At 55.3% G+C, this 27,620-nt stretch overlaps 2 protein-coding genes and 1 long non-coding RNA gene across 3 annotated transcripts; 2 read left to right on the top strand and 1 right to left on the bottom strand.

Annotated features, from left to right (window-relative positions):
* Positions 1-860: 860 nt before the first annotated feature.
* Positions 861-3,508, top strand: RPL28 (ribosomal protein L28). Its single transcript, XM_045441443.1, has 5 exons — positions 861-982; positions 1,347-1,435; positions 1,531-1,654; positions 3,166-3,284; positions 3,376-3,508. Exons 1-5 carry the CDS (start codon positions 907-909, stop codon positions 3,463-3,465), a joined length of 498 nt encoding a protein of 165 aa, XP_045297399.1. The 5' UTR covers positions 861-906; the 3' UTR covers positions 3,466-3,508.
* Positions 3,509-10,290: 6,782 nt separating this feature from the next.
* Positions 10,291-14,946, bottom strand: UBE2S (ubiquitin conjugating enzyme E2 S). Its single transcript, XM_045441437.1, has 4 exons — positions 14,728-14,946; positions 13,967-14,114; positions 12,444-12,634; positions 10,291-10,758 (listed from the first exon to the last, which is right to left on the bottom strand). Exons 1-4 carry the CDS (start codon positions 14,728-14,730, stop codon positions 10,438-10,440), a joined length of 663 nt encoding a protein of 220 aa, XP_045297393.1. The 5' UTR covers positions 14,731-14,946; the 3' UTR covers positions 10,291-10,437.
* A 137-nt stretch (positions 14,947-15,083) lies between these two features.
* On the top strand, positions 15,084-25,869 carry LOC123578558. Its single transcript, XR_006702406.1, has 2 exons — positions 15,084-16,827; positions 25,490-25,869. It is a non-coding gene; the product is annotated as an uncharacterized LOC123578558 (long non-coding RNA).
* The last annotated feature ends 1,751 nt before the right edge of the window (positions 25,870-27,620 follow it).

The raw sequence follows: 27,620 nt of genomic DNA, 5'->3' as shown, positions 1-27,620 counted from the left end.
TTCCGTCTAGCTTATCTCTAGACTCGAAACTCTAGATTCGAAACTCTAGACTCTAAACGGTTTAAGAGTTTATTTTTTTTATGTCTACTTATTGTTGAGACAGAGAAAGAGCATGAACGAGGGAGGGTCAGAAAGAGGGAGACACAGAATCTGAAGCAGGCTCCAGGCTCTGAGCTGTCAGCACAGAGTCCGACTTGGGGCTCCAACTCACGGAGTGTGAGATCATGACCGGAGCCGAAGTCGGACGCTCAACCCACTGAGCCACCCAGGCGCCCCTAAAAGTTTATTTTAAAAGGACCTGAGGCCGGCAAACTTGAGAGGTCTGTCGGGATTAGCTACAGAATTCCGAATGTGGCCGAATGGAAATCGAGTGTTTCCGAACAGACCCGAAAGGGCAAGCGCCAATAAGAGAAGGCCACCACCCCGGGGGAAGAGCGTTTCCTGAGATTTCCGAAAACGGCCGAGCGGGCCTCCGTGCCTTCGTCGGGAATAGCCGAGAGGTTACGAAGAGCGGAAGGATCCGACGACGCTGGAGCTGGCCTTAGGTAATTCACGCATTGGCACGTTCATTCATAAAACAAATGCTTGTTGAGCGCCTATACTGTGCCAAGCGCTGGTGAGCAACCCCGGAGAGAAACCGCTGAGGAAAGGGACTTGGGGCCTCTCGAACTGGACCCACTCGGAAATCCAGCCGTGGAATTCCGAAAACACACGAAGGGCCCCCGGAACGGTGGCGCTCCGCCTCCGAGAACACGCCCTCGGGTCCCTGCCCGAAGAGTTCCGAAGGTCTTCGAGCGGCAGGAGACCAGCTGGCGGAAGAGGCCGAACATTTCCGAGCCGCCTCGGAGGCGGACGGAAGGAGGCGGGGACAGGCGGGGGCGGTGCGAGCTCACGGAGGAAGCGGAAATGCGTGTTGGTATTAAAGGCGTCGCCCCGCCCCCTGCTTGCCTCTTTCCGTCTCCGGCTGCTGTAGGGAACGGAGGTGAGGTTTGGGCTCTCCGTCCGCCCGCGTGGTCGCAGCACTTTTCCACGGCCCTGGGTCTCTGCCTTTGCGTGGCCTCAGTCGCTGCGCCCCTTGTGTCCTTGGCTGTCCCCCCCCACCCCCCGACTCCACCGCTGGAAATCGCTGTGAATTCTCGAGTTCTCACCCCTGCATCCCCCGCAGTTAGTCTCGACCTCCCGAGTTCGGGCCGCCGCCTCCGGTCATCCAGCCTCGTCTGGCAAAGTGCTAGGTCGCTGTGTGGCCCCTGGGGACCCCTATTCGCCCTGGTTCCCAGTCACACCCTGCCCCTGAGGCGCCGGTCCGGGACTCCCTTTGACTCCTGTCCCTGCCCCTTTTCCCGCAGCTGCCGCCATGTCCGCCCACCTGCAATGGATGGTCGTGCGGAACTGCTCCAGCTTCCTGATTAAGAGGAACAAGCAGACGTACAGCACCGTGAGTGGGGCTGGGACGCCGGGGTCTGAGGGGGGCACCCTCGCGGTCGCGGGGCCCCTTCCCTCCTCGCGACCCCGATGCGTTCTCCTTCCCAGGAGCCCAATAATCTGAAGGCTCGCAACTCCTTCCGCTACAACGGGCTGATTCACCGCAAGACTGTGGGCGTAGAGCCGGCGGCAGACGGCAAAGGGGTGGTGGTGGTGATGAAGCGGAGATCCGGTGAGCATTCGCCCTGGCTTGGCTCCGGGCTGCAGGCCCCTCTGGGGCCACAGCTGTAATGCTGTGGAATCGAGGATTCCCCAGATCGGGAGGGAAGCTGTGTGAGCATCTGTTAAGCGTAGCAGGATCTCATCCACACCAGGTGGTTCTAAGGGCTAAGTTGCAGGATTGCACGGTCGTGTGATGTTTTCAGGTTAAGTCCTTGAAGCATGTCGGGGAGGTAGGTGTCCCCATTGCACAGGTGGGAAAACAGGCCAGCAGGTAAGAAGTGACAGGCTAGTTCTGCATGGGAAGCAGCAGTAGTGTGACCCCCATAAACTGCTCTGGGGCCTGGACAGGTGTCTTTAGCAGGTCACGGGGACAAAGCTTCAGAGGCTGGTAAAGGTTGAGTCGGTATCCCAGCTCCACCATCTTTGTTTGTTCTTGGGGAGGTGGGGAGGGGGGTTAGTTTAAGCGATCGGAATGAGGATTTCCCTGGGCTCTGAGTACGGCTGCTTTCTCTTTGGGTTTGCAGTCCAGCATGCTGTTCAGTGACAGCGGTGGCCACAGCCTGTTGGCTCTTGATGGGACTCCCTCCCACGCTAGAGGGGGATTACTGTCCCTTCTGAGGAGCACAGCACCCAAGCAAGAGAGAGCTTGGAACGAGCTTGTAGGGTTCCGGTACTCCCGAGAACCCTGTTCTGGTGCTCTGGCCCCTGAAAACTACTTTCTTCTCACGTTGTTGGGTGGCCTCCCCTGGGCTGTCAAACTGGACGGACATGAGGAGGTAATGTTTCTGCTCTGAGGTCAGCAACTTGGTCAAGGCCAGTGTTTAAAATCACTGGTGTGGTGCAGCGTCCTTAGTTTCTTGGGTGACTCCTTTTATTACAATTTTTTTTGGGAGCCCGGAGTCTACCCAGGACCCCATTGTTCTACTTGAGATCCTAAACCTAGGCCCGCGGCTTTGTGGCACAAGAAAGGGGGTGCTTTCCTTTTGATCGTGGGTAGCGGGAGTCCTGGCTCTGCCTGTGCAGGCACGCGGGAGGGCAGGTGCTTGGCCCAGGGCTCTTCCTCACCTTGGCCTTACCTGGCCCCTTCGTGGCTTGCCAGCAACTCAGCCAAGCCTCACGGCTTGTCTCACACCCTTGTTCCAGACGGGGTAGCCTGGGCCCTGGGGGTAGGGCAGGAAGAGACCAGAGCTGTGGTGTCCAGAGCACTGGCTGCCTGGCCAGCATGGGGGTTGTGCCCGCAGGGCGCGGGCAGATAGACTGTGTTCACCTAACTGCTGTGTGCCTGTGACCTTGGATGAGAGTTCTCATTCCAGTGCTTCTGCATTCCTTTGTCAAGTGAGTTGATGACTGTTAGGGACACGGGAGAAGACCCGTCAGGGTGCTCGGCTGGGCCTGGCCTGTGGCTGTACATGGGTGGATGGCATTGGCACCCGTGTGTCAGGTGTGAGACCGCACCACCATTGCCTGGGAGGTCCACTAAAGATCCAGACGACTGTCAGGCTGACCCCTGCCACCCTCTAGGCCAGCGAAAACCTGCCACCTCCTACGTGCGGACCACCATCAATAAGAACGCCCGGGCCACCCTCAGCAGCATCCGGCACATGATCCGCAAGAACAAGTACCGTCCAGACCTGCGCATGGTGAGTGGGGCTGCCAGAACTGAGGCGGGGCCTCTGCCGACCCCTCCTTGGGGGAGGGCTGGTGGGCTGAGCCCGTTCCTTGTCGCTCCAGGCCGCCATTCGCAGAGCCAGCGCCATCCTGCGCAGCCAGAAGCCGGTGATGGTGAAGAGGAGGCGCGCCCGCCCCACCAAGAGCTCCTGAGCACCTGTTTCCCCTCCCAAGCAATAAAGATGTCAGCCACCTCGCCTGGGGCTCCGCGCCTGCGTGTGTGTGCCTGCTTGTGCAGGGTGTTCTTCGCCATAACATACAGGTCACAGCGTCCGGGGACCGGAGGGCCCAGGGAGGGGGCTGGTGGAGCCCAGGCCCAGCTCTTGCTGGCGATGTCCAGGCCAGCGTTCCTGCCCCTCAGGCTGGGGGTTGGTACAGGGTCTTCCTTTTTCTTTTTTTTAACGTGTATTTGTGAGCAAGCAGGGGAGGGGCAGAGAGAGGTGAGAGCATCCCAAGCAGCCCGACCGGGGGCTTGAACTCCGGAACTGTGGGATCATGACCTGAGCCGCCCCGGTGCCCGTGGTACCAATTCTTAGTCTGAACATCAGAGGTGACTGTCCAGTGCAGCAGATTAGAAAGTGGACGCCAAACACGTAAAGTTGGCTACACTCCTCACAGTCTCAGACTCTGTTGACACGGGACACAGCTTCAAGAAAGACTGGTGGAGCCTCAACTTCATGGATGGGGATTGGGGCCAAGGGTCGGCCCACTGTCATGTCCTGTTCATGTCCTGGTTCGTGCCTCGTGCATGTGTGGCCTGTGAACACGAGAGCACATAGGCTTTAGGGCTTTGTGGTCTCAGACTGGACAGTGGACCCTTCCTAGAGGGTGTCCAGATGGTTCCTGACGGAAGCGGGTCCTGGGGCAGCTCCCAGCCCTCACGGGGATGAAGCACCAGGCCCACGGGAGTGAAGGGTCCCAGGAGGGATGGGCAGAGCCCTGGCCATGGGGGCCAGGAGTGTGTCCATCTCTGCCTTGCCCGTCTGAACCCAGAGTTGCTGGTCTTGGGCTCAGTGGTGGCTCCTGAGTGCTCAGCCCCCATAGTGGGCAGGAGCCACCAGCTATGGGTGACCTTAGGCGTCCTGTTCGGGCTGGGAACCGCACACAACCCCTTCACTGGGCCACCCCTTCTCTCCCATCCTGAGGAGCTAGAGTAGTTTGTGGTGGCTTCCACCCCTTGCCTCCGGGTGTTTAACAGCTGGTGATGGCTGCTAGGCATGGGACCTGGTTGCCTGGGTCCCACCAACATGTCCACCACTAGCTGTGTGGCTCTGGGCAAGTAACTGGACCTCTCTGTGCCTCCTGTCAGAACTGAGTGGGCTGGCGAGAAGAGGGCCTGCACAAGACAAGTGCTCAGTAGCAGTGGGTTTTTGGTCTTCCAGAAGCAAGTACAGCAAGAAGCTGGTTGTGTTTGTGTGCAAATCTGTGTGTGTGTATGCAGACACATGGGGAGTGGCTGTTTCTCCCAACAGCGGCGGCCACTCCACAAAGCAGGTGTCCTAGGCTCAGGGTGGGAAGGGGTCACGTTGTCATTGCCTTGACCTGTTTCCTGCATACACACCCTGTGCCAGCCAGTATGCCACAGGTCAAGGATCCCACACAGGAGACCCCTGGTTTCTACTATTCTGGAGACCATGTCCTGGAACACCCCTGCTCCCTGTCTCCACTCCAGAGCCCTGCGGCCAAAGGCATCCTGCAGAGGCCCCCCTGTCTGCATCAGGGCAGGACCCCTGCCTCAAGGGGTGCCTTTGTGGGTGGGTCACCTGGTGGCTCGATGCCTCAGTTTCCCCATCTCTGAGAGAAGCATTTCAATTGCCTGATTCTTCAGGGGTCCACAAAGCAGAGATTGTGGTTTTGTTTGCTGCTGTGTCTCCAGCACTAGCTCAAAACGTCTGCAGAGTTGAGTTGAGGGTAGAACACACCCTTGGCTGCTGTCACAGGGTCACTCAACACAGGGGCTTGGCTGAGAGGCTGGCCTTAATCATACTATATTTCCATTAGCACTGGCATATCAGATATGTTGATATGTGTGTGTACATGTATGCATATATATGCATATATACGTATATATCCATCCATTACATACGTACACACACAGATATTTGCATTGCACTCCCTGGTCCTGCAACCTTGGGCAAATTACTAATCTTCCCTATGACCTTGTTCCCTCATCTGTGATGTCTACATCAACAGATCCTACTTCCTAAGGCTGTTGAGAAGATACAGTGTGCAAAAAGCTTAGGAAGAGACCTGCTGTCATGCCCACAAGTCATAGTTGCATGAATGAATGTTTATTATTATAAATCATTTTGACCGGATGGACTCAGACCATCGGAGATGTCTTCCCATGTTTATAACTCTGCTTGCACGGGAAACCACGTGTGTTTTCTAGGGCACCTGGGAGCACACGTGCCGAATCCATACACCCCAATACCCTGTGGTTCCCGAGTTCGTGCAAGCGGCCGTGTGTGTTTGTGAATGTCATGACATCTGCAGCATTTCTGATCCAGGCTGTCCAGCAAATTTGTTGATTTCCCTTTGTTTCTCTTGTAGTCACTTGGCTGGAATAAAGCCATCTATTCTTTTAAAGTCATTATGAAAATAACATGTGCACGTGGTTTGGAGATGTGCAAATGGAAGAAGAGTATCCAGGGTCAAAGGGGCCCCAGCATCCCAGCCCCTGGCTCCACAACCTGTTTGTTGTGTGTTGTTCTTGGAAGTTATTGGAAACTCTTCACAAATACCCACGTGCATGCCCCGTGCACGTGTGGGGTTTGAGCAGCCTGCTGAGTTAGCCCTTACTGTATGTTCACCCCTGGCTCTGGGCTTTCAGCAACACCAGCAACTTTGTTTTAGCGTCTACATTTTTTCTTTTTTAAGGTTTGTTGATTTTGAGATAGCGAGTGCACACACGTGCCTGTGCATGGGGGCGGGGCAGAGAGAGGAGAGAGAGAATCCCAAGCAGGCTCAGCACTGTCAGCTCCGAGACCAATGCGGGGCTCCATCTCACAGACTATGAGATTATGACCTGAGCTGAAGTCGGACGCTTAACTGACTGACCCACCCTGGTGTCCCTAGCATCTACATTTTGTATAGTATTTATGGGAGAGAGGCAGCAATAGGGGACACATTTCATAATTTTTCCATAAGTCCAGAACTGTTCTAAAAAGTAAAGTCTGGGGGCGCCTGGGTGGCTCAGTCGGTTAATTAAGTGGCCGACCTCGGCTCAGGTCATGATCTCACGGTCCGTGAGTTCAAGCCCCGCGTCGGGCTCTGTGCTGACAGCTCAGAGCCTGGAGCCTGTTTCAGATTCTGTGTCTCCCTCTCTCTGACCCTCCCCTGTTCATGCTCTGTCTCTCTCTGTCTCAAAAATAAGTAAACGTTAAAAAAATTTTTTTTTAAAGTAAAGTCTGTTAAAACAAAAAACAAGATAGTCTGTAACTCCCAGACTGGGAAAAATCCAAATGTTGGGTCAAAATCAAAGTGCTAGTGAGGGCATGGGGGAATGGGCACCCTTATATTGCTAACAGAACGCAAACTGGGACAAACCCCACGGGGTACAATTTGGCAATTGTAACACTTTGGCCCAGTAACGTCATGTATAAGATTTGCTGTAAGGACATACTCCCTGTGTGCCACAAGGCCCACCTCCAAAGATTATTTGTTCCAGCGTCGTTGGTTGTTGGTCAATCAATACAGGATGGGGTAAGTCATGGCGCGTGTATATGATGGGACACTAGGCAGCTAAGAGCAGGGAAGTGCTGATTTGAACAGACTTCCAAGACTTCTAGTTACGTTGAAAGAGCAAGGAGCGGCATGTGGTGTGCAGGACGCTGTGTGCTGTGGGAGAATAAAAGGATTAACAGGATTATATATTTGACTCTGCCTCCATTTGTGTAGAATCTCTCTAGAAAAATATACAAGCAGCTGGTAACACTGGTTGTCCCCGATGAAGGGGGCCGTTGGGGAGATAGGAATTAGAGGGATCTGTTTCTTTGTAGAAACTTTTATCTAAAAAAAAAAAAAAAAGTCTTTGTGTTTTGAAAGAGTAACAATCACAAGGTATCCCAAGCTCTGCTTCCTTGAGGCAATTAATATTTGCAGGTTCTTTTTTTTTTTTAATTTTTTTTTTTACATTTATTTATTTTTGAGAGACAGAGACAGAGCACAAGGTGAGGGAGGGGCAGAGAGAGAGGGAGACACAGAATCAGAAGCAGGCTCCAGGCTCCGTCCAAACTGTCAGCATAGGGCCTGATGCGGGGCTCGAACCCGCGAGAACTGCGAGATCATGACCTGAGCTGAAGTTGGATGCCCAAACGACTGAGCTACCCAGGCGCCCCAATATTTGCAAGTTCTAAAGTAACCTTCCAGAAACTTTGAATGCATAGACAAATAACACATATCCTATTTTAAACAAAATTTAAAAAAATAATAGTTTGCACTGTTCACATGTTGCTCCCCACCCCCCAACTCAATCTAGTTTGGAGATTGGTCCATATCCACACATAAAGAGTTTTTTTGTTTTAAAAATCCTCAGGGACACCTGGGTGGCTCAGTCGGTTGAGCATCCGACTTCGACTCAGGTCATGATCCCACGGTTCGTGGATTCGAGCCCCGTGTCGGGCTCTGTGCTGACAGCTCGGAGCCTGGAGCCTGCTTCAGATTCTGTGTCTCTATCTCTCTCTGCCCCTCCTCTGCTTGCAGTCTCTCTCTCTCTCAAAAATAAACATTAAAAAAATTTTTTTTAATCCTGAAATAGTGTATTTCAGGATTCAATACACACACACACACACACACACACACACACACACACACACACAGAGAGAAAATTATAAAGCAAGCATCCACATAATCAACACCCAAGTAAAAAAACAGGACTACCTGCTCCCCAGAAGTCCATCTGGGTTTCTTGCCAGTTTAAGGTAACCAGAATGGCCAACTTTATGTAGACAACCTTTTACAGTTTTACAGCCTACGTATGTATGTTCAGCAGTACAACTTATTTTTGCCTGCTTTGGAATTGTGCACGAAGGCATTCGAATTGTGGGAATCTTTTATGACTTGCTGGTCTGGCTGATCATGACGTTTGTGATTTTTCCCTGCTGCTGGGAGCAGTGGTCGTTCATTTTTTGTCCTATGGTATTGTTTCTTGAACCTACAGCCGCGTTTACAGTACGTGTAATGAGGACAGATGTTGTTTAAAGCCTGCTGTGTGTGTAAGAATGCCGAGTAACAAGGTACGCGTGCTTTCGACGTTTCCGCGTGCGTTTTAGCATTTGCTGCTCCTACCAGGGCCACACGATGGGGTCTGTGGCTCTACAACCTTGGTATTGTTAGACACGAACGACCGTTATTAGTTCCGTGGGAGTGGAGGGTATCACTGTTGGCTTACACTGCATTTTCTCCACTACGAGCGCGGAGTAGCTTTTGGATTTCCTCTTTTGTGACGTGCTTTCACCAGTTTCTCTTTTGTGTTCTTTTTCTTATTGATTTGGAGGGGCTCTTTATACATTCTTTGAATTAGTACTTTTTGGTTATATGTCTTGCAAAATCTTCTGCCCCACTGACTTATCTTCTACTCTAGATAAATGAAGTTACTGGCTTAATTAAATAAGCTTCATTGATACAGTTTACATAAAAATACACCCATTTTTAGTTGAAGTTTTGACAAATTTATGCACCTGTGTGACCACCGATATGATCAAGATCTGGGATATACTCCTCACTCCAGAAGGTTCCCCCTGCCCCTGTACATGTTTTCCTTGATTGCAGATAGCCAGTGACCTGTTCTCAGCCGCTAGTGACCAATATTGCCAGTTCTAGAATTTCATTGTAAGTGGAACCAAATATTTTGTACACTTATGTATAGGGCTTCACTTAGTAGAGAATATTTTTGTGATTCATCTAAGCTGGTTTTTGTATCAGTATTTTGCTGAGTAGTATTCCATTCTATAAACTCACAATTTTAGTCCATCTGTTGAACCTTTGGATTATTTCCACTTTTTGTCCATCAGAAAGGGAGCAACTCTGAAAGTTCATGTACAAGTCTTTATGTAGACATGTTTCCCTTTCTCTTTTCATGATCATTTTTTGACAGGGGACCACAAATTTTGTTAATGGACAATAAGCCAATTTGAAGCCAGCTGGCTGCCGGGCCTCTGCCTTCGAGGTCCCTCCCACCCTCCCACCACTCGGGCTTTACAGCCTTTACCTCTGCCCCACCCCCCATCAGTCTGAGACCAGGACCACCAGCCTGCAGTCCACAGGGCCAGGCCAGTAAAAGCTGCCTGTGTACATGAGGCTAACCTGCCCCAGGTCCTCCTGCACCACCCCCCTCCCCTGGAGTGGTGGGACAGAATCTGTCAATTTGACTGGTCACCTGGAATTAAGCAGGAGCACCTGGGAGGCTTCTGCCCATCAGCTGAGCCCTTCAGAAGGACCTGGCCCTTAGGTGGGGCACTTGAGCTTCCAACGAGCTGAGGACAGCCTCTGGGTGACCGGGTCCTACAAGCCTGAGGATAGCTAAAACCCACCAGGAGGGGTCCCTTGCCGGGACTGGAGATTGGAGATAGGAACGTGGACGGGGCAGATGCCTTCAACTGTGAAACCAGAGGACAGTGGCCAGCTCACCACACCCGGGCTGCAGACCAACAGAGACAGGTGGATGGGCATCGTTTTAGGCCTAGGATTTGGGGAACATGCTTTGTTCCCCTGAGCTGAATCAGGTGTGGAGAAGCCAGCAGCTTCCCCCCCACCTGTCACCTGACTGTCTCGGGAAGAAAGGGACACTGCCGCACACCTACCTCAGGAACGAAGACAACTACCATCAAGAACAGGCCCGGCCCCCCCTTTAGACAGGAAATCGGGGTCCTCCCCCACTGCCACAGGATGAGCGAGCTGCAGCCCTACATGGGGACTTAACAGGGGGACCCGAGTGGCTGAGGCCGTGGTCCTGGGGTGTCTGTGAGGCACAGCAGCTGCTTTTCCAACTTTATTTAGAAAAACAAATCCAGGTCCCGGTGCCCCCATACCCTCCCCCACCCCAGCCATAATTTAAATAACTTAGAGACAGAGTTGGGGGTCAGTGTCGGGGAGGGGGAGGTGGGGAGGGCTGGATTAGAGCCACTACAGCCGCCGCAGCGCCCGCTTCTTGTCCGTCTTTTTCTTGGCTGCCAGCTTCTTGTCCCGCTCACCCGCGTGCTTCTTGGCCATGGGGCCATCGGCTCCTCCAGGACCCCCGGGAGCCAGGGGGTCAGCAGAGGGGGCTGCGCCCGCACACGGGGCCCGGCCGGCCTCGGCGCTGCTGGGCCCGCTGGCGCCCCCGTGGATCTCCGTGAGCAGGCGGGCTCGGGCGGCGTACTCCTCGTAGTTCTCCAGGAGCAGGCGGCCAGCCTCCTCGTTGAGGGCAGACTCGGGGTTAGGGTGGATCAGCAGGCACTTGATGGTCTGCGGGCAGAGGACCAAGGTCAGGGGGCTGGGCCTCGTGGCCTCCACACCGGCTGCTCCCTGTTCCCGATGCTGTCCCCCAACAAGACGCTGGCCCAGCTCACACCTGTGTCCCCTGTGATCGAGGCCCGGACTGGAGAGGGAAGGGACTTGCCCGAGGTCACTCAGGAAGCAAGGGAGACAACTTAGGAACTCACACCTGGGCCTGCTGGGACTCCAGGGCTGTTCATCTCTCAACATAAACAGGACACATAAAAACAGGGCTGTCACCAAAGGTACCAAGGAAGAGCCAGACTCCGGGGGGCGGGCCGGACCAGAAAGGCATCAGGGTGTAAATAAAGGGACCTGGCCCGTGAGGAACCACCAGAGGGAGGTGTAGGAAGGGAGCCGATCCCCACCCACACCCCTTTAACTGGGGGGTAAACCGAAGCCAGACGTGCACGGGCTCCGTGAAGGCGTGGAGCGAGACCAGCTACAGTGGGGTCTGTCCCAACCCCCCTTTTGGCCACTATGAAAGGGAGCCTGCAGGGCCCTAACCGTGCCTCAAGCAGGGGACACGACCCTTCTGGCCTGTAAACAAGGACGAGAACAGGTGGTCCCCTGGCTGCTGTGACAGGCAAGGCACATGGCCCGGCAAACACCACTGATGCTGAGCAGGGACCCAGGACCACACCCAATTCTAAACTCTGGCCCCACACCCACAGGCCCCTCAGGCGCTCCCTCACGGCCAGAGCCAGACCCAAGCTCCTAGGGATCATCGGGGACACAGAGTCACTCTGTGAGCTCACCTCCAGAGTCCCTGGCAGCCGCTGCAGACACGACCGGGAGAGGAGGACAAAGTATGTTTACCTTGGAGCTCCATCCTCCCCAAGTGCCCAGCAGGAAACTCCGCGTCCCCACCCCTACCATCTGCCCCAGGGTCCAGAGCAATTCCATTTTCAAAAAAATGTGCTTTTTTTTGAAGTAGCCCCCATGCCCAACATGGGGCTGGAACTCACGACCCCAAGGTTAAGAGTCACAATCCTACCGACTGAGCCAGCCAGGTGCCCCTCAGAAACCTTTTGTAAGCTTTGAGTGGGGTGGGGAGGCAGCATGTGACCTAAATGCCTTAGTGGCCGTGGAGATGATGGGTGTCTCCACCTGGGCTCAGTGGACACAGAGTCCGAATCACCCTCTGTGAGGCCGCAGAGCAGCACAAGCGCCTGGGCTTCCCGCTCGATGAGACATGTAAGAGTCCCCTACCACACACCGTCCCTGGTGGAGCAGAGTTGCTCCTGGTGGAAACGACAGGTTTGAGCTTCGGCAGTGACGGCGGTACAAATTCTGTGACTCCCGCGTAACCAATGAACCGTATGGTCCAGGAATTTCATACTGTAAATTATAACTTGAAACCAACTCCCCCCTCCCCCGATGCCTGACTTGCTCCCTCAGGAAAGTGTCCCATTACACAAACCCCTTGCGCGTTCCACACACAGCAAAGGTACACCAGGCACGGCACAACCTGTACAACCACGCTCAGTGGGTCAAGCACTGCCAAGCCTTCCAGAATTTTCCAGCTGGAAACCCGGACTTTTACACAGAAGCCCCCAACAACTTCAGAGTTTATTTTAAAAAAGAAAGAATGCACCACAGCCCAGGCGCCACTGGGATGTCCAGGAGGGGGGAGCCCCCCGCCAAGAACTCACCAGCAGCACATGCCGGATGCCCAGCTCCGCCGTCCAGTCCCTCTTGAGCACATTGACGCAGATCTCCCCGTTGGCGCCCACGTTGGGGTGGAAAATCTTGGTCAGGAAGTAGCCCTTTGGCGGGGAGGCGGGAAAGTCCTTCCCCAGCAGGAGCTTCATGCGGAACAGGCCTCCGGCGTAAGGGGTCCCCTCTGGAGTGCAGGAGGGGGCCGCGTCAGGACGCCCAGTCTCCGGTCTGGCTGTGAGCCCAGTGCCCTGCCGCCACCCCCCCCACCCCCCACAAGACCGAGGCTTTGGTGAGAGTGGAGTGAGGCTCAGCTCCCTGCCTCAGGGTGATGGCCCTGACCTGGTGCTGGTAGCCACCCCCGGACGCCTCCTCTCTCCTTCCCGAGGGCAGACGCTCCCACCCACAGATCTTCTAGGAAGCAGGAAGATCTTCTCGGAAGGCCCGCAGGCAAATGATGGGGCTGTTGTCAACTCCAGGTCTGCCCGCCAGCCTGCCTCAGTGAAAGGTTCTCGTCCACCCACTTGCTCATCACACACACACACACACACACACACACACACACACACACACACGAGGGAGTTCTGTACCCACTGTTGTTCCTCGTACCCCAATCCCCACATCCCTCAGTGGTAGCCTGGCGACTGACGTCTAGGCGCCCCTCCTGCACCTGACCCCGCCCCTACGGTCACCTCTTTCCCGAGGCCAGCGGTTAATAGTTTCCTGACCGCCCTGCCCCCTCCCTGTCAAAGGAACACTGCAGCCATCACATCTTTGAACCCACCAATGGCTTCCTTTCCCAACTCCTTACAGACTCTTCTGCTCCCTGAAAGCTTCATCAGTCTCTTCTCTGTCCCTACAAAGTACCCACGGCGCCTGCCTTGGAACCCGGCCTATCACCATCGAGCACTGCGAGATGATAACCCAGAAGTCTTCCCTGACGCCCTCCCCACTGTCCCATGCGCGGCCAAGTCCTTCACCATGCGCTCTCGCAACCTCTTGTGTCACTGTATAGAAGCAGCACACTAATTCACTGCACGGTTAAACGATCACACATAATCACCGGGTTATTACTGTTCCCTCTTGCAACACCGTGTCCAGCTAGTTCCCTGCTCTGTCCCGTGGGTCCCGGACGTGACAGCAAGGAGTGTGCGGTCATCCGGCCCACCCTCCAGGCCCCAGAGAACCCCTACCTGACAAGCCTGCTACAGCCCCCATTAGATGCTCTCACCACCTTGCAGGAAACATGTACACGATCAGTGGTTGTGGCGTCCGGCCCTGCAAGCCGTGAGCGCCAAGTCAGAGGGCTCCCTGGTCCACCACTGCGTCCCCAGCACCCGGCACAGTCCAACTTGTAACTGGAGCTTCCTATTGTTCTAGTTCTGCTTTTTTGGTTCGTTTGTTTGTTTGTTTTCTAGATGCCACGTATAAGTGAAATCACGTGAAAACTATCTTTCTTCCCGACCCATTCTCGTACTAAAGAGGAAGCCACAAGCACACTCCTCCTGCCCACACTCACCAGGGCCCTCGATGGTGACCTGCAGGTCAGTGAGGTCTTCCTCGTTGGGGAACACCTTGATGCCATCAGGCGGGTCAGCAGTCAGCGTGGTCACCTCCTTATACACCAGGCGAATGATGTGGGGGGGCAGGTTCTCCACATTGGAGTTCTGGACACAGAAGAGAAGGGGTGGGTAGCTGGCGGAGCCGGGGCTTCCTGGATCTAAGGATGCAGTGGCCACCCTGGTGTTGATCCCGCAGTCCCCAGATCCCCCACCCAGCATGCTCCAGATGGTCGTCCAAAGCTGACCTCCCACTAGAAATGGGGACGGGCCTTCCAAGAGGCTTGTGGATGGTTCTGCCTTCTCCAGAAGCCCCCAAGTCTTGCTCACAGTCAGGCATGGTCCCCAGTGTTTCGGGGTACGCCCGAGGCCTACCCTGGTCCCCCTCCCTACCTAACCTTGGTGAAACCATCTTCGAAACCCCAGCTCGGGCCTGGAGATGGAGGCGGAGCGTCCTTGCTCCCGGAACACCCACGGGCGAGCCACAAAGCCCCAGAGCCCTCTCCGGGACTCAGCCGGGCCTTCCCCTCTGGGGAACCTGCGGGCCGCCCAGGCTCCGCTCCTGCCCCGCCTCCAGGAGGGCCCGCGGGCCCATCCCAGGCCCGGGACCCCAGGCGGGCCCCCCGATACCCCAGTGAGTCCGCGAGAGGCTCCTGAGACCCCGCCTCCTCCTCCAGGGGGGCCCCTGACCGCCCCTCCCGGGCCTGGCCTCCGCGCTCACCATGACTGTGGCCGGCCGGGGGCGGGTCCCCCCGGCCCCCTTCCTGCGCTCTGCGGGCCGCCGGCTGGGGCGGGGGGCCCAACTGCTGCCGCTGCGGCCCTAGGGAGGCCCCGGCAGCTCCGCTCCACTCCCCGCTGCCTCCGACGCCCGCCGCGCTGAGCGCCTAGAACTCCTCCTGCCCCGAGCGCCCAGCCGCACTGAGCCGGTCGCGCGCGCACCGCCGCCCTTTTGTAGCCGTCCGTAGGCCACACCCCCCCGCGGCCCCGGAGCGCCGCGCCTCGACCCGTGACGTCACCGCGCAAGGTCCTCGGCGTTCGGGGCGCTCGCTCCCTTCCCGCAATCTGCGGGCAGAAGCAGGAGAAGTTGGGGAGGGGGGCGCGCGGCAGGTCGGCCAATGGGGACGCACGGGGGTCGTAATGGGGTCCCCGGAGAATGGGGGGCTCTGAGGCGGGAGAGTAGAGAAGGAGAGGAAGCGAGAGGCAACGCGACCGCTGATTGGGCCGTTTGAATGAGACGCCTCCTCCGCCCGGCGTACGCGCGCGTGCCCTGACGCCCAGGAAATCGCGCACGCGAGTAACGGTCGGCCGCGGAGCCGGGGAGGGGCATGGGAGGGCGGGACTCGGGGGGTTTAAACGGATGACGGAAGGCTCCCTGGCCAATGGGGACACGTAATGGTGGAATGGCGTCACGGGGCTCGTAAGCGCCAGTCCTTGATGGAGAAGGCGGTGCCGGGGGGGGCGGGAAGGAGTGGAGAGTAACCAATGGGGACCTTGTCTAGGTCGGGCCAAGCCGTTCGTAGCCAACGAAGTTCGTCGGTTTTGTATATGCAAATTAAATGTGCGCGGCGGTCCGCGCCCGCTCCTCAGCCCGCGGTGGGGATGGGCGCTGGGAGTCGGCTGCATTTTTCTATGAGGCGCCATTTTGTGTGGGCACTGCCCCGTGACCCGTGTCGCGTGTCGCGGGCGGGGCAGGAGCAGGTTGCACGGCCTTGAGGGCTTGGCCGTCTGTGGCCTGTGACTCTGGCCAGGTGGCAATCACGACGTCGGGTTTCTGTTTCCCCACGCGGGAAGCGGGCGCCGGGCTCCCTCGGGATGTGCCGGAAGGAGGTCGGGGCCTGGCGCTGCCCGCCAGTGATCCTCGGTCTCCACCCTGTAGCCCCGCGGCGGTGTCCCCGTGTCCCCGACGGACCTCGCCACCCTGCAGCCCCGCGCCGGGGACTGGTGTCCCCTTGTCCTCGCCGTGTCCCGGGCACCGGCCTCGGCCTCCCATCCCTGCCCGCCACGCGTCCCGGGAAGACCCCTGAGCTGCCTCCCTCGTGCATGCGGCCCGAGCTCCAGCAGCAGGGACCCCACTGTTGTGGTCGTAAGCAGCACCCATGGAGGATCCGCCACGTACTGGCGAGCCCCACCTGGCCCTCAGTCCCAGCCAGCCGGTTGCAGGGGACTCTGACCCGAGGGGTGCTCAAGGACACTGAGGGAAGAAGCAGGGGCCTCACCCAGGTTCCCCCCCCCCCCCCCCGCAAGCAGAGACAAGGTCGAGGTGGTATTGTAGTCAAGCCGGGCCCTGCTGCAAGGATGCATCCAAAAGACACAACCGTGCCGATAGTGATGGTCATGATGCAGCCCCTGCGAGCTGTGCGCCAGGCACTGCCCTCGTTCCATTGCAGACGGCAGCCCTGTCGGGTGGGAGCGCGATGTGCACGCATGAAGCTTTTGGAATAGGCGGAGGGTAACAACGGGCAAAACCCCTGGCGGCGTGGGGCTGACGCTCTCCTGGGGGTGCCAGGCAGGCAAGCAAATATATAATGTGCTGTGGGAGTGTGATAAAGACCGAAGGAGGGAATATCAGGGCCTGCGCCGGGGGGGGGGGGGGGGGGGGGGGGGAGACAAGGAGTGATGGGGTAGGGGGAACCTTTAGAGAAAGGCAAGAGGCAGGTCTCGGGTCCAGGCCGCAGTGAGCAGAACAGTGTGTTCTTTCCTTCGATCAAGGAGGAGCCGCGGGAGGCTCTGAGCCGAGCGCGACTCCGTGTGACTTCTGGTCGAGAACAGAGAGGCCGAGGAGGAAGTGCTGGCAGCCATGGATGAAGACCGTGCTGAGCAGGTTTGTGGCAGTCAGGGTGGGGAGAGGGGTTGGGGTTCGGTGAAAGTCAACAGGACCTGCTGTGGGGGAGAGGGAGGGGTCGCCTACCCCCTGAATGGTCACTTGAAATTGAGGTCAGCAGACCTTTTCAGAAAAGGCTTTCAGCTTTGTGGACTGTGGGTCTCTGTCTCAACCCACTGCTCAGCCCTGCTTTAGTGGCCTCACCAACATGAAGAGGAAGGGGTGGCCGTGTTCCGCTTAGGCTTTGTTTACAAGAACAGGCAGTGGCCCGAGTGGCCCTTGGGTAGGTCCTTGTTTACCATCCCCTGGAATCCCAATCCCGACAGGTACTGTCCCTGCTGGAAACTTCGCAGGACCCTTCTGCCCCGCTACATTTTGACTAGACCCCAAGCTGCCAACAGCACACTCCCCAAAGCCCCCCGGGCTGCCTTTCTGTTGGTCCCCGGTATCTGCCAAGCTGTCTGACCTGAGAACATTTGGGCGTGGGTCCCTTGTACCTGGAGAACTTTCCACTGCCTTGCTCACTGGCATACTCCACCCTCTTTGATCCCGGTCTGTCGAAATTTGTCATTTCTTGATCACTTAGGACGTGTTTACTGCTGTCACCGCTGATTAGGTGAGCTCCAGGAGATCAGGGACTCTGTCCTCAGCCCCCAGCAGGATGCCTGACAGGTCAGGGGTGTTCATTCACTCAGCAGGTGTTTGCTGAGCACCTAGTGTGTGCCGGGGACCATCCTGGGTGCTTAGGGTACCTCAGGAAACAGACAAAGATCTTTGCCCAAGTGGGGTTTGCTGTAGTGGGCCAGGGCAGACATAAAACAGTCCAATAAATTCGTAAGACTTGGAGTATGTAGAAGGAACAAGAACTGTGGACAAAGAAAGGAGCACAGGAAGGGGCTCGGGGCACGAGGTCCTGCAAATGTTAAGCTAGGCGGCCAGGGTAGGCCTCGGCAAGCAGGTGTCATTTGAACCCAGGTCGGAAGGAAGGCGAGAAGTGAGCTATAGGCTTATCAGAGAAGAGCATTCCAGGCAGCAGCAGGAACAGCTGGAACATCTGAGGAACTGCAGGGAGGCCAGTGTGGCTGGAAGGTGGGGAGGAGTGGGGGGGGGTGGGGATGAGGTTGGGGTGGGAGGTCTCATGCAGGGCCTTCCCAGCCATGGTTAGAACTCTGCCCCTTTCTCTGAGGTAGTAGGGAGCCACTGCAGGGTTTTGAGCAGAGCAGTGCTGTGGTCTGACTCGGGTGTTTGCAGGTTACTTGACTGCTGGGTGGAGAAAAGAATGAACAGCCCTGCCTCCCTGCGAGGAGACCATTGCAGATCCTGAGAAGGGACTGTGGTGGCAGGGAAATGATCTGTAAGTGGCCAGTAAGCATGTGACAAAAATGCTCAACAGCATTAGCCATGAGGGAAATGCCACCTAAAACCACAATGGGATCCCAATTTACACCACCAGGGTGGCAGTTATAAAAAAAAGTCAGCCTATAGCAAGTGTTGGAGAGGGTGTGGACAAATTGGAGCTCTTTTTTTTTTTTTTTTTTTTAATGTTTATTAATCTTGAGAGAAAGAGAGAGTACAAACAGGGGAGGGTAGAGAGGGAGAGAGAGAATCCCAAGCAGGCTCCATGCACTGTCAGCACAGAGCCCAGCATGGGGCTTGATCCCTTGAACTGTGAGATCACGACCCGAGTTGAGGTCAAGAGTTGGACCCTCAGGATGCCTGAGTGGCTCAGTTGGTTAAGTGTCCTACTGAGGTCATGATCTCACGGTTCGTGGGTTCGAGCCCCACGTCGGGCTCTGTGCTGACAGCTCGGAGCCTGGAGCCTGTCGCGGATTCTGTGTCTCCCTCTCTGTCTGCCCCTCCCCTGCTCACGCTCTGTCTCTCTTTCAAAAATAAGTAACCATTAAAAAAAAATTTAAAAAGAGTCAGACACTTAACTAACCAAGCCACCCAGGTGCCCCAAGAGATCAGAACTCTCACCCATGGCTGGTGGGAATGATAAATGGTACCGCTGCTTTGGAAAACATTCTGGCAATCCCTCAGATGTAAATACAGCTACTGTGTGAACCCATGGTTCCGATTATTACTCCAGATAATTGAAAACAGACGTTTGCGCAAAAAGTCACACTTAGGTGTTGCCAACGGCATTATTCACGATGACCAAAAGGTGGAAACAACCCAGAAGTTCATCAGCTGAGGAATGGCCACACCAGCTGGGGTGCCTCCCATACAATGGGCTGTTCTATGGCCACAGAAAGAATGAAATTCCTGCACATGCCCCAAGATGGAGAAAACTTAGATGCCTCATGCTCAGGGAAAGAAGCTAAAGCGGTGGCCTTGGCAGTTGGAGAGAAGAGGACAGATTGGAGAATTAGTCGGGAGGTGGCCTAGTGATGGCCCTGAGTCAGTTTGGGAGAGGTGGGGAAGGGTGGGCAAAGGGTGCCTTCCCTTTGCTAAATACTGGTGACCCGGAAGCTTACTCTTTTTTTTTTTTTTTTTTTTTTTTTTTAATGTTTTATTTTTGAGAGAGACAGAGCACAGGGGAGGGGCAGGGAGAGGAGGACAGAGGATCCGAAGCTAACTCTGTGCTGACAGCAGAGAGCCCCATGCGGGGCTCGGACTCACAAGCCCCGAGATCATGACCTGAACCAAAGTCGGAAGCTCAAACCGAGTGAGCCCCCCAGGCGCCCCGGCCCAGAAACATCTTCTGCATTGAAACCCAGGTTGTCCCTTCAGCCTAAATTCTAGCCTCACAAGTCAATTTTCATTTCTACTGTTTGTTTGTATTACATGATGAGAGAAGTAGGCTCTTGGGGGGAGTTCGCATGGCTACTGAGGTGCAGGAAGGAAAGACGGGAGGTGCAGCTCTTGTCCTCCCCCCACTCACGCGCACCCCCTCAGCTACCGCTGTGAGCACCCCGGGGGTCCCGGAGCGGCTGTGCTCGTGTCTGTGTGCACACGTCCACACACACCTGCCCTGGGGGGTGGGTGTGCCCTGCTCCTCGGGAAGAGCGCCCGCACTTTCTAGCACTCTCCGACCCGTGAGCATTTACTCCAGGTCCAGTCCTTGGCTACAAGCTGCAGGGAGCACACGTGAACATTTACTTTTGGGCCCTGTCCCGAGCTTTCCTGAGGGAGAAGCGCCTAGAAGTGGCCCTTGTTTGGATTCTCACCACCATCAGGACCTGACCTGTTTAACAAGTGTTTTACTGTTGTTGTTGTTTTTAATGTTTATTTATTTTTGAGAGAGCGCGTGAGCGCAAGCGAGTGGAGGAGGGGCATTGAGAGAGACAGACAGACAGAATCTGAAGCAGGCTCCAGGCTCTGAGCTGTCAGCACAGAGCCCGTCATGGGGCTTGAACTCACAAACTGTGAGATCATGACCTGAGCCGAAGTTGGACGCTCGAGTGTCTGAGCCACCCAGGCTCCCTAACAAGTGATGTTTCTTTTCTTTTTTCTTTTTCTTTCGTAAGCACCATCCGTTTGTCAAGCGCTGTTCTAGGTGCTTCGGGACAGATCCAAGAGCGGGACAGGAGACAAAACCCTGTCTTCCCGGGGCTTTCGTTGTAGGGGGAGATAGATAGTAAACACCAAGCCCAAAACCCAGGTGCTCAGCTGTCCTGGTTTGCGCAAGACACAGGACTTTCGGTGCTAAAACTGGGAAAGTCTCGGGCTAGTACGTAAGGAAGGCTGGTGGTGTGAAATGATACTAATTACTGAGAAATCAGAGCAGGGTAAGGAGGACCAGGAATGCCGTGGGAGGTCATTTTAGGCAGGATGGCCGCGGTGGACTTTCTTGAGAAGGAGGCATTTGAGTACAGGCTTAATGGCGGTGAGGGAGCAAGTTTTGGGGAAAAGTGGAGAAAGCCGTTCCGGGCAGGGGTGCAGCCGACGTCGATGTCCTGATTCAGGAATGAGCCTGGATATCAGCAATCTTCAAAATGCATGATCGATCGCGGGCAGACCACGGTGCTTTCCCCTTCAGCCCTGTCTCCTTTCCTCCTGGTGTGGCTGAACATTTTCCATGTGTAAATACCCCCATCTTCATTTCTGAGGCCACCGTCTGTGGTGGTCAGCAGGTCCTCTGCCCCTGGGGGGCTTCAAACCTCTAAGCACTTGGCCGTCTGCGGTTGACTCAGTAGGTGATTAACAACACCGCGTGCCCTTGTGTCCAAGAGCAGGAGTTCGAGCTCTCCTGGGTGGGAGGGACCTTCACTGATTGGAAGGATGCCCCGAAATGGATCAGGTGATGGACACGCTGGTAATGAACCGCTTCTCCCGCCGGCTCTTCCAGGCGCTAGAAACCCTAGAAAGCAGTGCGGACGTCACGTTGGCTGAAAACACACTTTCTTGCACCAGGGCCTGCCTTTACTGGCTGTAAAACCAGTACCTCTGCTGCACACCCAGACCAAGCAGGGTAATGATCAGTGCCGGTGAGGACGGAGGCAGAGAGATGTTCTCACATCCACGGACCCGGCAGGACTTCTGAGGCTGCAGCGTGGCATTTGAGTAGCAAATGTGTAAAACACACCAGCGTGCAACGCAGACATTTGTCTCCTGGGAGCTCATCCTAGGAAACGAGAAGCGAACGCACCAAGCGGTTTGTGAAAGATGTTCCTCCAAGCGTTGTTTACACTAATGGAAAAGGGGAAGAACCCAAACGTTGTGTGGGTAGGGACGGGAGTCTGTCACTCCCATGTGCCATTGAGAGTCCTGGTGAATTTGTTGTCGGAATCAGTGGTGTCTCACAGAGTCTGACGGGGGTACTGAATCCTGTTCCCCTGGAATGATCGTGTGCAAATGCTAAGTAATAAATGCCAGAGGAATGGCGAAATTAGAAAATTATCATTCGGCAGACACCACAGTAAGAATCACCCAGATTCTAGGCAAGAGAATCACCCAGGGAGGCTTGAAGCAGCAGGTACAAGTTTGAGGGGGAGCAAGTCCGAGGGCCCTCAGGCAGGGTCCTTCCTGTTTACCGAGGGGGAAACAGCCCCTCCTCGGTGCCCCGGCCAAGTGGTCCAAGCTAACAGCAGCAGTCCCAGCTGGTGGCCAGCACAGGCTGTCCCCATGGTGATGTGCCAAGAGGTCGGTGTCACTGCTGACTCTCCTGCCGGACGTGCGCAGCCTGGACCTGTTCATGAGGAGACCTCGGACCGGGTGCAGGGACATCCTGCAAAAGAGCCGTCCTGGACTCCTGAAAAGCATCAATGGCGTGAAAAAGACAGAGGGACTGATCAAACGAGACATGACAATCACATGCAGTAGCTCATCCCCAGACAGCAGGGACTGAAAAGAAATTGCTCCAAAGCGGGGTTGGGACAGTCGGTGAAACCGGAACATGGGCTTCATCAGCGTGAAGTGCTTGGTTTTGGTCCCTGTGCTGTGGATGTGGAAGAGAACGCCCTTGTTCTCCAGAAATGCCCCTTCGCGACAAAAGGGTATGACGTGCGCAACTCACCCTCACGTACCTCTGGAGAAGAAAAAGAAGGTGTTTATATGGAAAGAGAATCCCGAAGCAGTGCGTTGCAACGTTAACAACTGGTGAATTGGCGAAGGATGTGCAGGTGTTCTCTGACTTATTCTGGTAGCTGTTGAGCAAGTTTGAAATTATTTCAAAACCCGAAGTTAAAGGCGGCAGAGGGGAAGGCACGTGGACACAGCGTCCGGTGTAGATTTCAGGAGCTCGCAGGCCCTCCTGTCCAGCGGGTTAAGAATAGTCTCGTGGGAGCTGTATTTATTGACACAGCGGAGTTGCAGACTGAGCAAGTGTTAGGCTACGAAGGCAGAAGTGCTCATGTCAGACCATAGCCTTGACTTGCCCATCCAAAGCACGGTGTGCGTGGATCAGATTGTTCTTTTCTGGGTGGAACACAAGTGGAGAAGGCGACTGGACTGGCACACGGAGGCCGTGTCCAGTGAAAAGTACGTGCCTTTAAGCCCTGGCCTTGCGACTCAGTGTGGTCACTCTGCAGGGCCGAGGAGTGAGACTGGGACCTCCCACCTTGCAGTCCCTCCTGGGCACCCACTCAGCGAGGGGAATGCCAGTCAAAGCTGGCACCGTTTACATTTAAATTTATATTTGATTTTAGGGGCGCCTGGCTGGCTCCGTCGGTCGAGCGTCCGACTCGATTTCAGCTCCGGTCATGATCTCACAGTTTATGAGTTTGAGCCCTGCCTCGGGCTCCCCACTGACACAAAAATTCAGAAGCACAAAAGAGTATATGTCGAAAAGCCTCTAGGCACCCATCCCCCCCCCCCCCCCCCCCCCCCCGCCACAGGCAACCTGTAACAGCCAGAATGGACTACACTGTGCTGCAGTAACAAGTAGCCCCCAAACCCCCATTGTTAAAGGAACAGAGTTTATTTCCCCCTCACACTGCATGTCCATCGAGGCTTGGCTGAAGTCCCTATTTGGGGCCCTGGCTGATCTGTCTTGGATGCAGGCCCACAGAGCAGGCATCACCTGAAACATTGCCAGTGGGGAAAGGAAGAGTGTGGGGATCTGTCTGCACATGGGCTCTCAGAAGCTTCTACCTACCTCTGTTCCTACTTCAAGCACATCACGTGGGAACATCTGATCTCAAGGGGACAGGGGAGTACTGTCCTTCTGTGTCCCTACGGGGAGAATTGTTGCGTGCTCAGGGAACCCATACTTAGATGCGCTGCATGGTCACCTCTCCCCCACCCCCTCCAGTTACCTGCAGACAAAGACGCCAATGAGAAGAGGTGATTTCTAAGAACATGCAGACAACCCTTGCGCTCACCAGGTGACACATTTAACGAGGGAGCATAACACCAAGATTCGAGTGCACTGCACGCGTCCCTCCTGCCCCACTAATCTACAGCCAAACAAATAAACCTGACTAGGTGAGCTCTGGCCAGTGCTGAACAGTTGACCACACGGAAGGGGATGAGGCTTTCTCCAAAGCAGATCACACTGTCCCTCCAGCAAGCTAGGAGTGACCACTTCCCCGCAAGAACAGTGCGATGGTTAGATTTCATATCCACTTTGCCAGCCTACCATTCCCATTTGTTGGGTCAAACCCGAGTCCAGATGTTGCTGTGAGGTATTTTGTAGATGTGATTAATGTCTACTATCCGTTGACTTCAAGATCACATGGGTGGGCCTCACCCAATCAGTTGAAGGCCATAAGACCAAAGATAAAGTATCTCAGAGAAGAAGAATTTTGTGTCAAGGCTGTAACATGGGGGCGCCTGGGTGGCGCAGTCGGTTAAGCGTCCGACTTCAGCCAGGTCATGATCTCGCGGTCCTTGAGTTCGAGCCCCGCGTCGGGCTCTGGGCTGATGGCTCAGAGCCTGGAGCCTGTTTCTGATTCTGTGTCTCCCTCTCTCTCTGCCCCTCCCCCGTTCATGCTCTGTCTCTCTCTGTCCCAAAAATAAATAAACGTTGAAAAAAAAATTAAAAAAAAAAAAAAAAAAAAAAAGGCTGTAACATGGAAAGCCTGCCTGAATTTCCAGCCTTTGACCTGCCTCACAGACTTTGGATTTGCCAACCCCACAATCACAGGAAGCAGTTCCTTAAAATGAATACACACACACACGCACACACACACACACACACACACACAGTCTTATTGGCTCCCGTTTTCTGGAGAACCCTGACTAATCAAGTAAAATCTAAAATTTGGGAAACGGGCTCCTGGGTGGCTCAGTTGTTTAAGTGTCTGACTTCGGCTCAGGTCATGATCTCCCGGTTTGTGAGTTTGGGCCCCATGTCAGGCTCTGTGCTGACATCTCAGAGCCTGGAGCCTGCTTCGGATTCTGTGTCTCCCTCTCTGTCTGCCCCTCCCTCACTTACACTCTCTCAAAAAATAAATGTTAAAATTTGGGAAACAAATGCACCAGAGAGGAAGGGATTTTCTTTTCCTTTTTAATAAAGGATTTTATTTTTAAGTAATCTCTGCACCCAACATGGGGCTCAAACTCACAACCCCGAGATCAAGTGTCACACACTTCCCAGGAAGTGTGTTATCTTCGAGATGAAATTAGGCTTCCCAGGAAGGGGTTATCTTCGAGATAAAATCAATACTGGAATGAACTGCACACACAATCCACCCGCAGAGGGATGTGCAAATGAGCCCTTCAACGTAAGATGGAAGTCTACGATTCATGAACAAACACTTTGGTGCCCCTAGGGGACAGGTGTCCTAAAGTTCATAAAGCCTTGGAGGCACCTACTCTCCCCAGTGTGGCTTACTGTCAGCTCTCGTCCTCTTTATGCAAATATTTTAATGCACTGGGGGAAAAATCCTTCCTTGTTATCACAAAAACTGGTAGTTGAATGAACCGTGCCATGTAACACCCCCCGTTATGGCTTGAATTGTGTCTCCCCTCCCCCCAGAATAGAGACATTGAAGTCCTTCCTAATCTCCAGGACCAGTGAAGGTGACCTCTTTTGGGAGTAGGGTCTTTACAGATGATCGGGTTTAGAAGTCACTGAGGATGGGCCCTATTCCAACATGACTGGTTGTCCTTAGAAAATGGGGAAGTTTGTACCCAGAGATAGAAAAGTACAGAGGGAAGATGATGTGTGTGTAGAGTGCCAGCTGTTGCCAGCAAGCCACCAAAAGCTAGGAGAGCGGCACAGCACCAGTTCTGCTCTGCCTCAGAAGGAACCAACGCGGAGACCCTTTGCTCGCAGACCTGCAGCCTGCAGAACCAGGAGGTGGCACATTTCTGTTGCGTGAGCTGCTCGGTTCAGCGGCCCCAGCAAACCAACAGCACAGAGCACCCCGCTTCGGCCAGACTCAGCCAAAGGCCTCAGGTAGAAGGAGGTGCAAACACATGCTTAAATGCACAGAGGGAAGAGGCTTTCTTTGGAAGAAACCGAGGACTTTTCAAGGTGCTGTACCGGTCCCTCCCACACCCAGCTCCTTGCTTGGTGACAGACCGGGGCGGGGGGGGGGGGGGGCAGCCCTGACCACCTGTATGGACTCTTAGATGCCCACCCCCGCCTCGGCCAGTGACACAAACGCAGAGGTGGAAACCCATTTCTTCTCGACAGTAAACCTTGAGACTGGGGCTCAGGAAACATCTGTTTATTCCAAAAAATACCAAGTTACCACTCCACCGCTGTCCTCACCAAGGAACTGGGGGGGAGGGGGGGTCTGGTGTAGAGCCCGGGAGGGGCAGGGATAAAAAGGTGTCCAGCACTGTCTGGTCCAGAATTGTCTTCTCTCTGCACCCCTCCCCTTGCCCCCTCCACCAGAAGTGGGGGGGGGGGGGGAATGTGTGAGTGTGCGCGCATGCGCATTTATCAGGGGCGGAAGACTCCGATGGCGAGGTCCCGGCTCCGGAAGCATCGAGGGTGATCGGGCAGGACAGGGCTGCTTCCTCACCCACCTTGAGACCTCTCCCCACTATGGCTTATTTGAGATAAGAGGTCAAGGCCCCGAGGTCAGGCGGCCTGTGGCAGAGTGAGTGCGGGGAAGCGGGAATGAGATTCCTGGAATCCAGGCCAGGAGAGAGCAAGTTGAGGTGTGTGGGGGCGTGTACAAAAGCTGAACGATCCCAAACCCCCAAATTCTGGGGGCTGGAGAAAGCTGAGTGCTCAGTGGGGAAGGTGAGCAGAGGGTCTGCAAGGGGGGCAGGTGCCCAAGCTGGCTCCTGTCTTGGGAAGTCACAGTCTGCCTGAGGGGCACTGGGCGCCGCGAGGCCCTAGGAGGGATTGGAGGAACCCAGAGGAGCAGCCATACGCATGGAGTCAAAAAACTGGCACTGGGGCCCAGGTAGATGGGGTTGGCTCCCCAGTTCCCCCGGTGTGGTGGGAGCTGAGGGCCAGTTCTCTGCCCCAGGCTCCTGACGGGAAGGGATGAGCTGAGGTGCCAGTATGGGGGGGGGGGGGGGGAGACAAGAGGGAGAGGGACGGCCCAGAGAAGGGAGAAGAGGCCCCCTCGCCTTGCCTTGGGGGCTGGGGAGGGGGTATGTAGCCCTTTAAAAGTGGGGGAATGGCCGCCCCCCTGCAACATGGCTATATACAAAGGGAATTGGGGCAGATTGTGCGTTGGGTGTTGAGGAATCCCCAAAACCCCTGGAGGCTCCCTGGTGTGTGAGGGGGAGGGAGGGGGAGAACACTACCTCTCCGTCGTCTTGAGATGATGCAGATCACCACCCCACCATGGCACTGGCAGTGGCTGTGGCCCTCAGGATGGGCCTGCTCCACGATCAGGCCAGCAGAAGACATGATTGAAGGCCCCAGAGAGGCCACAGCTGCCCACCCAGCCCATGGGGTCAAGTCTGGCCCAAGCCAATGGAGTGCTGTTTTGGATAGGGGTCCAGGTAACAGGGGCAGTGATATCACCTGAGACCTGTAAAGCCCCCCACACATACACACTCCCTGGTGATGATAAAAGGTATCTGTGTTGACCCTGTCACCGATGAGATGGTTGGGTGAAGGGCTGTGAGTTATCAGGAGGGGCCTGGATGCCCTCACCAGGGGGGTGATGGGGTCTGGCCAAGACCAGGTCTGTGGTGGGGTTGATGCAGGCATCAGCTTAAGTCAGGGGAGAGGCAGTGACATCATTAAAAAGGGGCAGACTAAGGATGATGTCATCAGAGGGGTCCTCACCTTATTCCATTTTTGAGGGAATAGGAAAATGGTGTGTTATTGTGCTAGTTCCCCTTACGGGAACGATTATAGGTGCCATGGGACCCCAGAAAACAACTGAAATGCAGCCATTGTAGTACTTGGCCCTCAAGATGATGGATCCTGGAAGATGATGATACATGGTTGAAGTGGATCCTAGTAAATGATGACATATTTGGGTGTCATG

This window comes from Leopardus geoffroyi, chromosome E2, assembly GCF_018350155.1.
Source record: "Leopardus geoffroyi isolate Oge1 chromosome E2, O.geoffroyi_Oge1_pat1.0, whole genome shotgun sequence".
Taxonomy (NCBI): domain Eukaryota; kingdom Metazoa; phylum Chordata; class Mammalia; order Carnivora; family Felidae; genus Leopardus; species Leopardus geoffroyi.
This window is presented reverse-complemented; position numbering and strand designations above follow the sequence as displayed.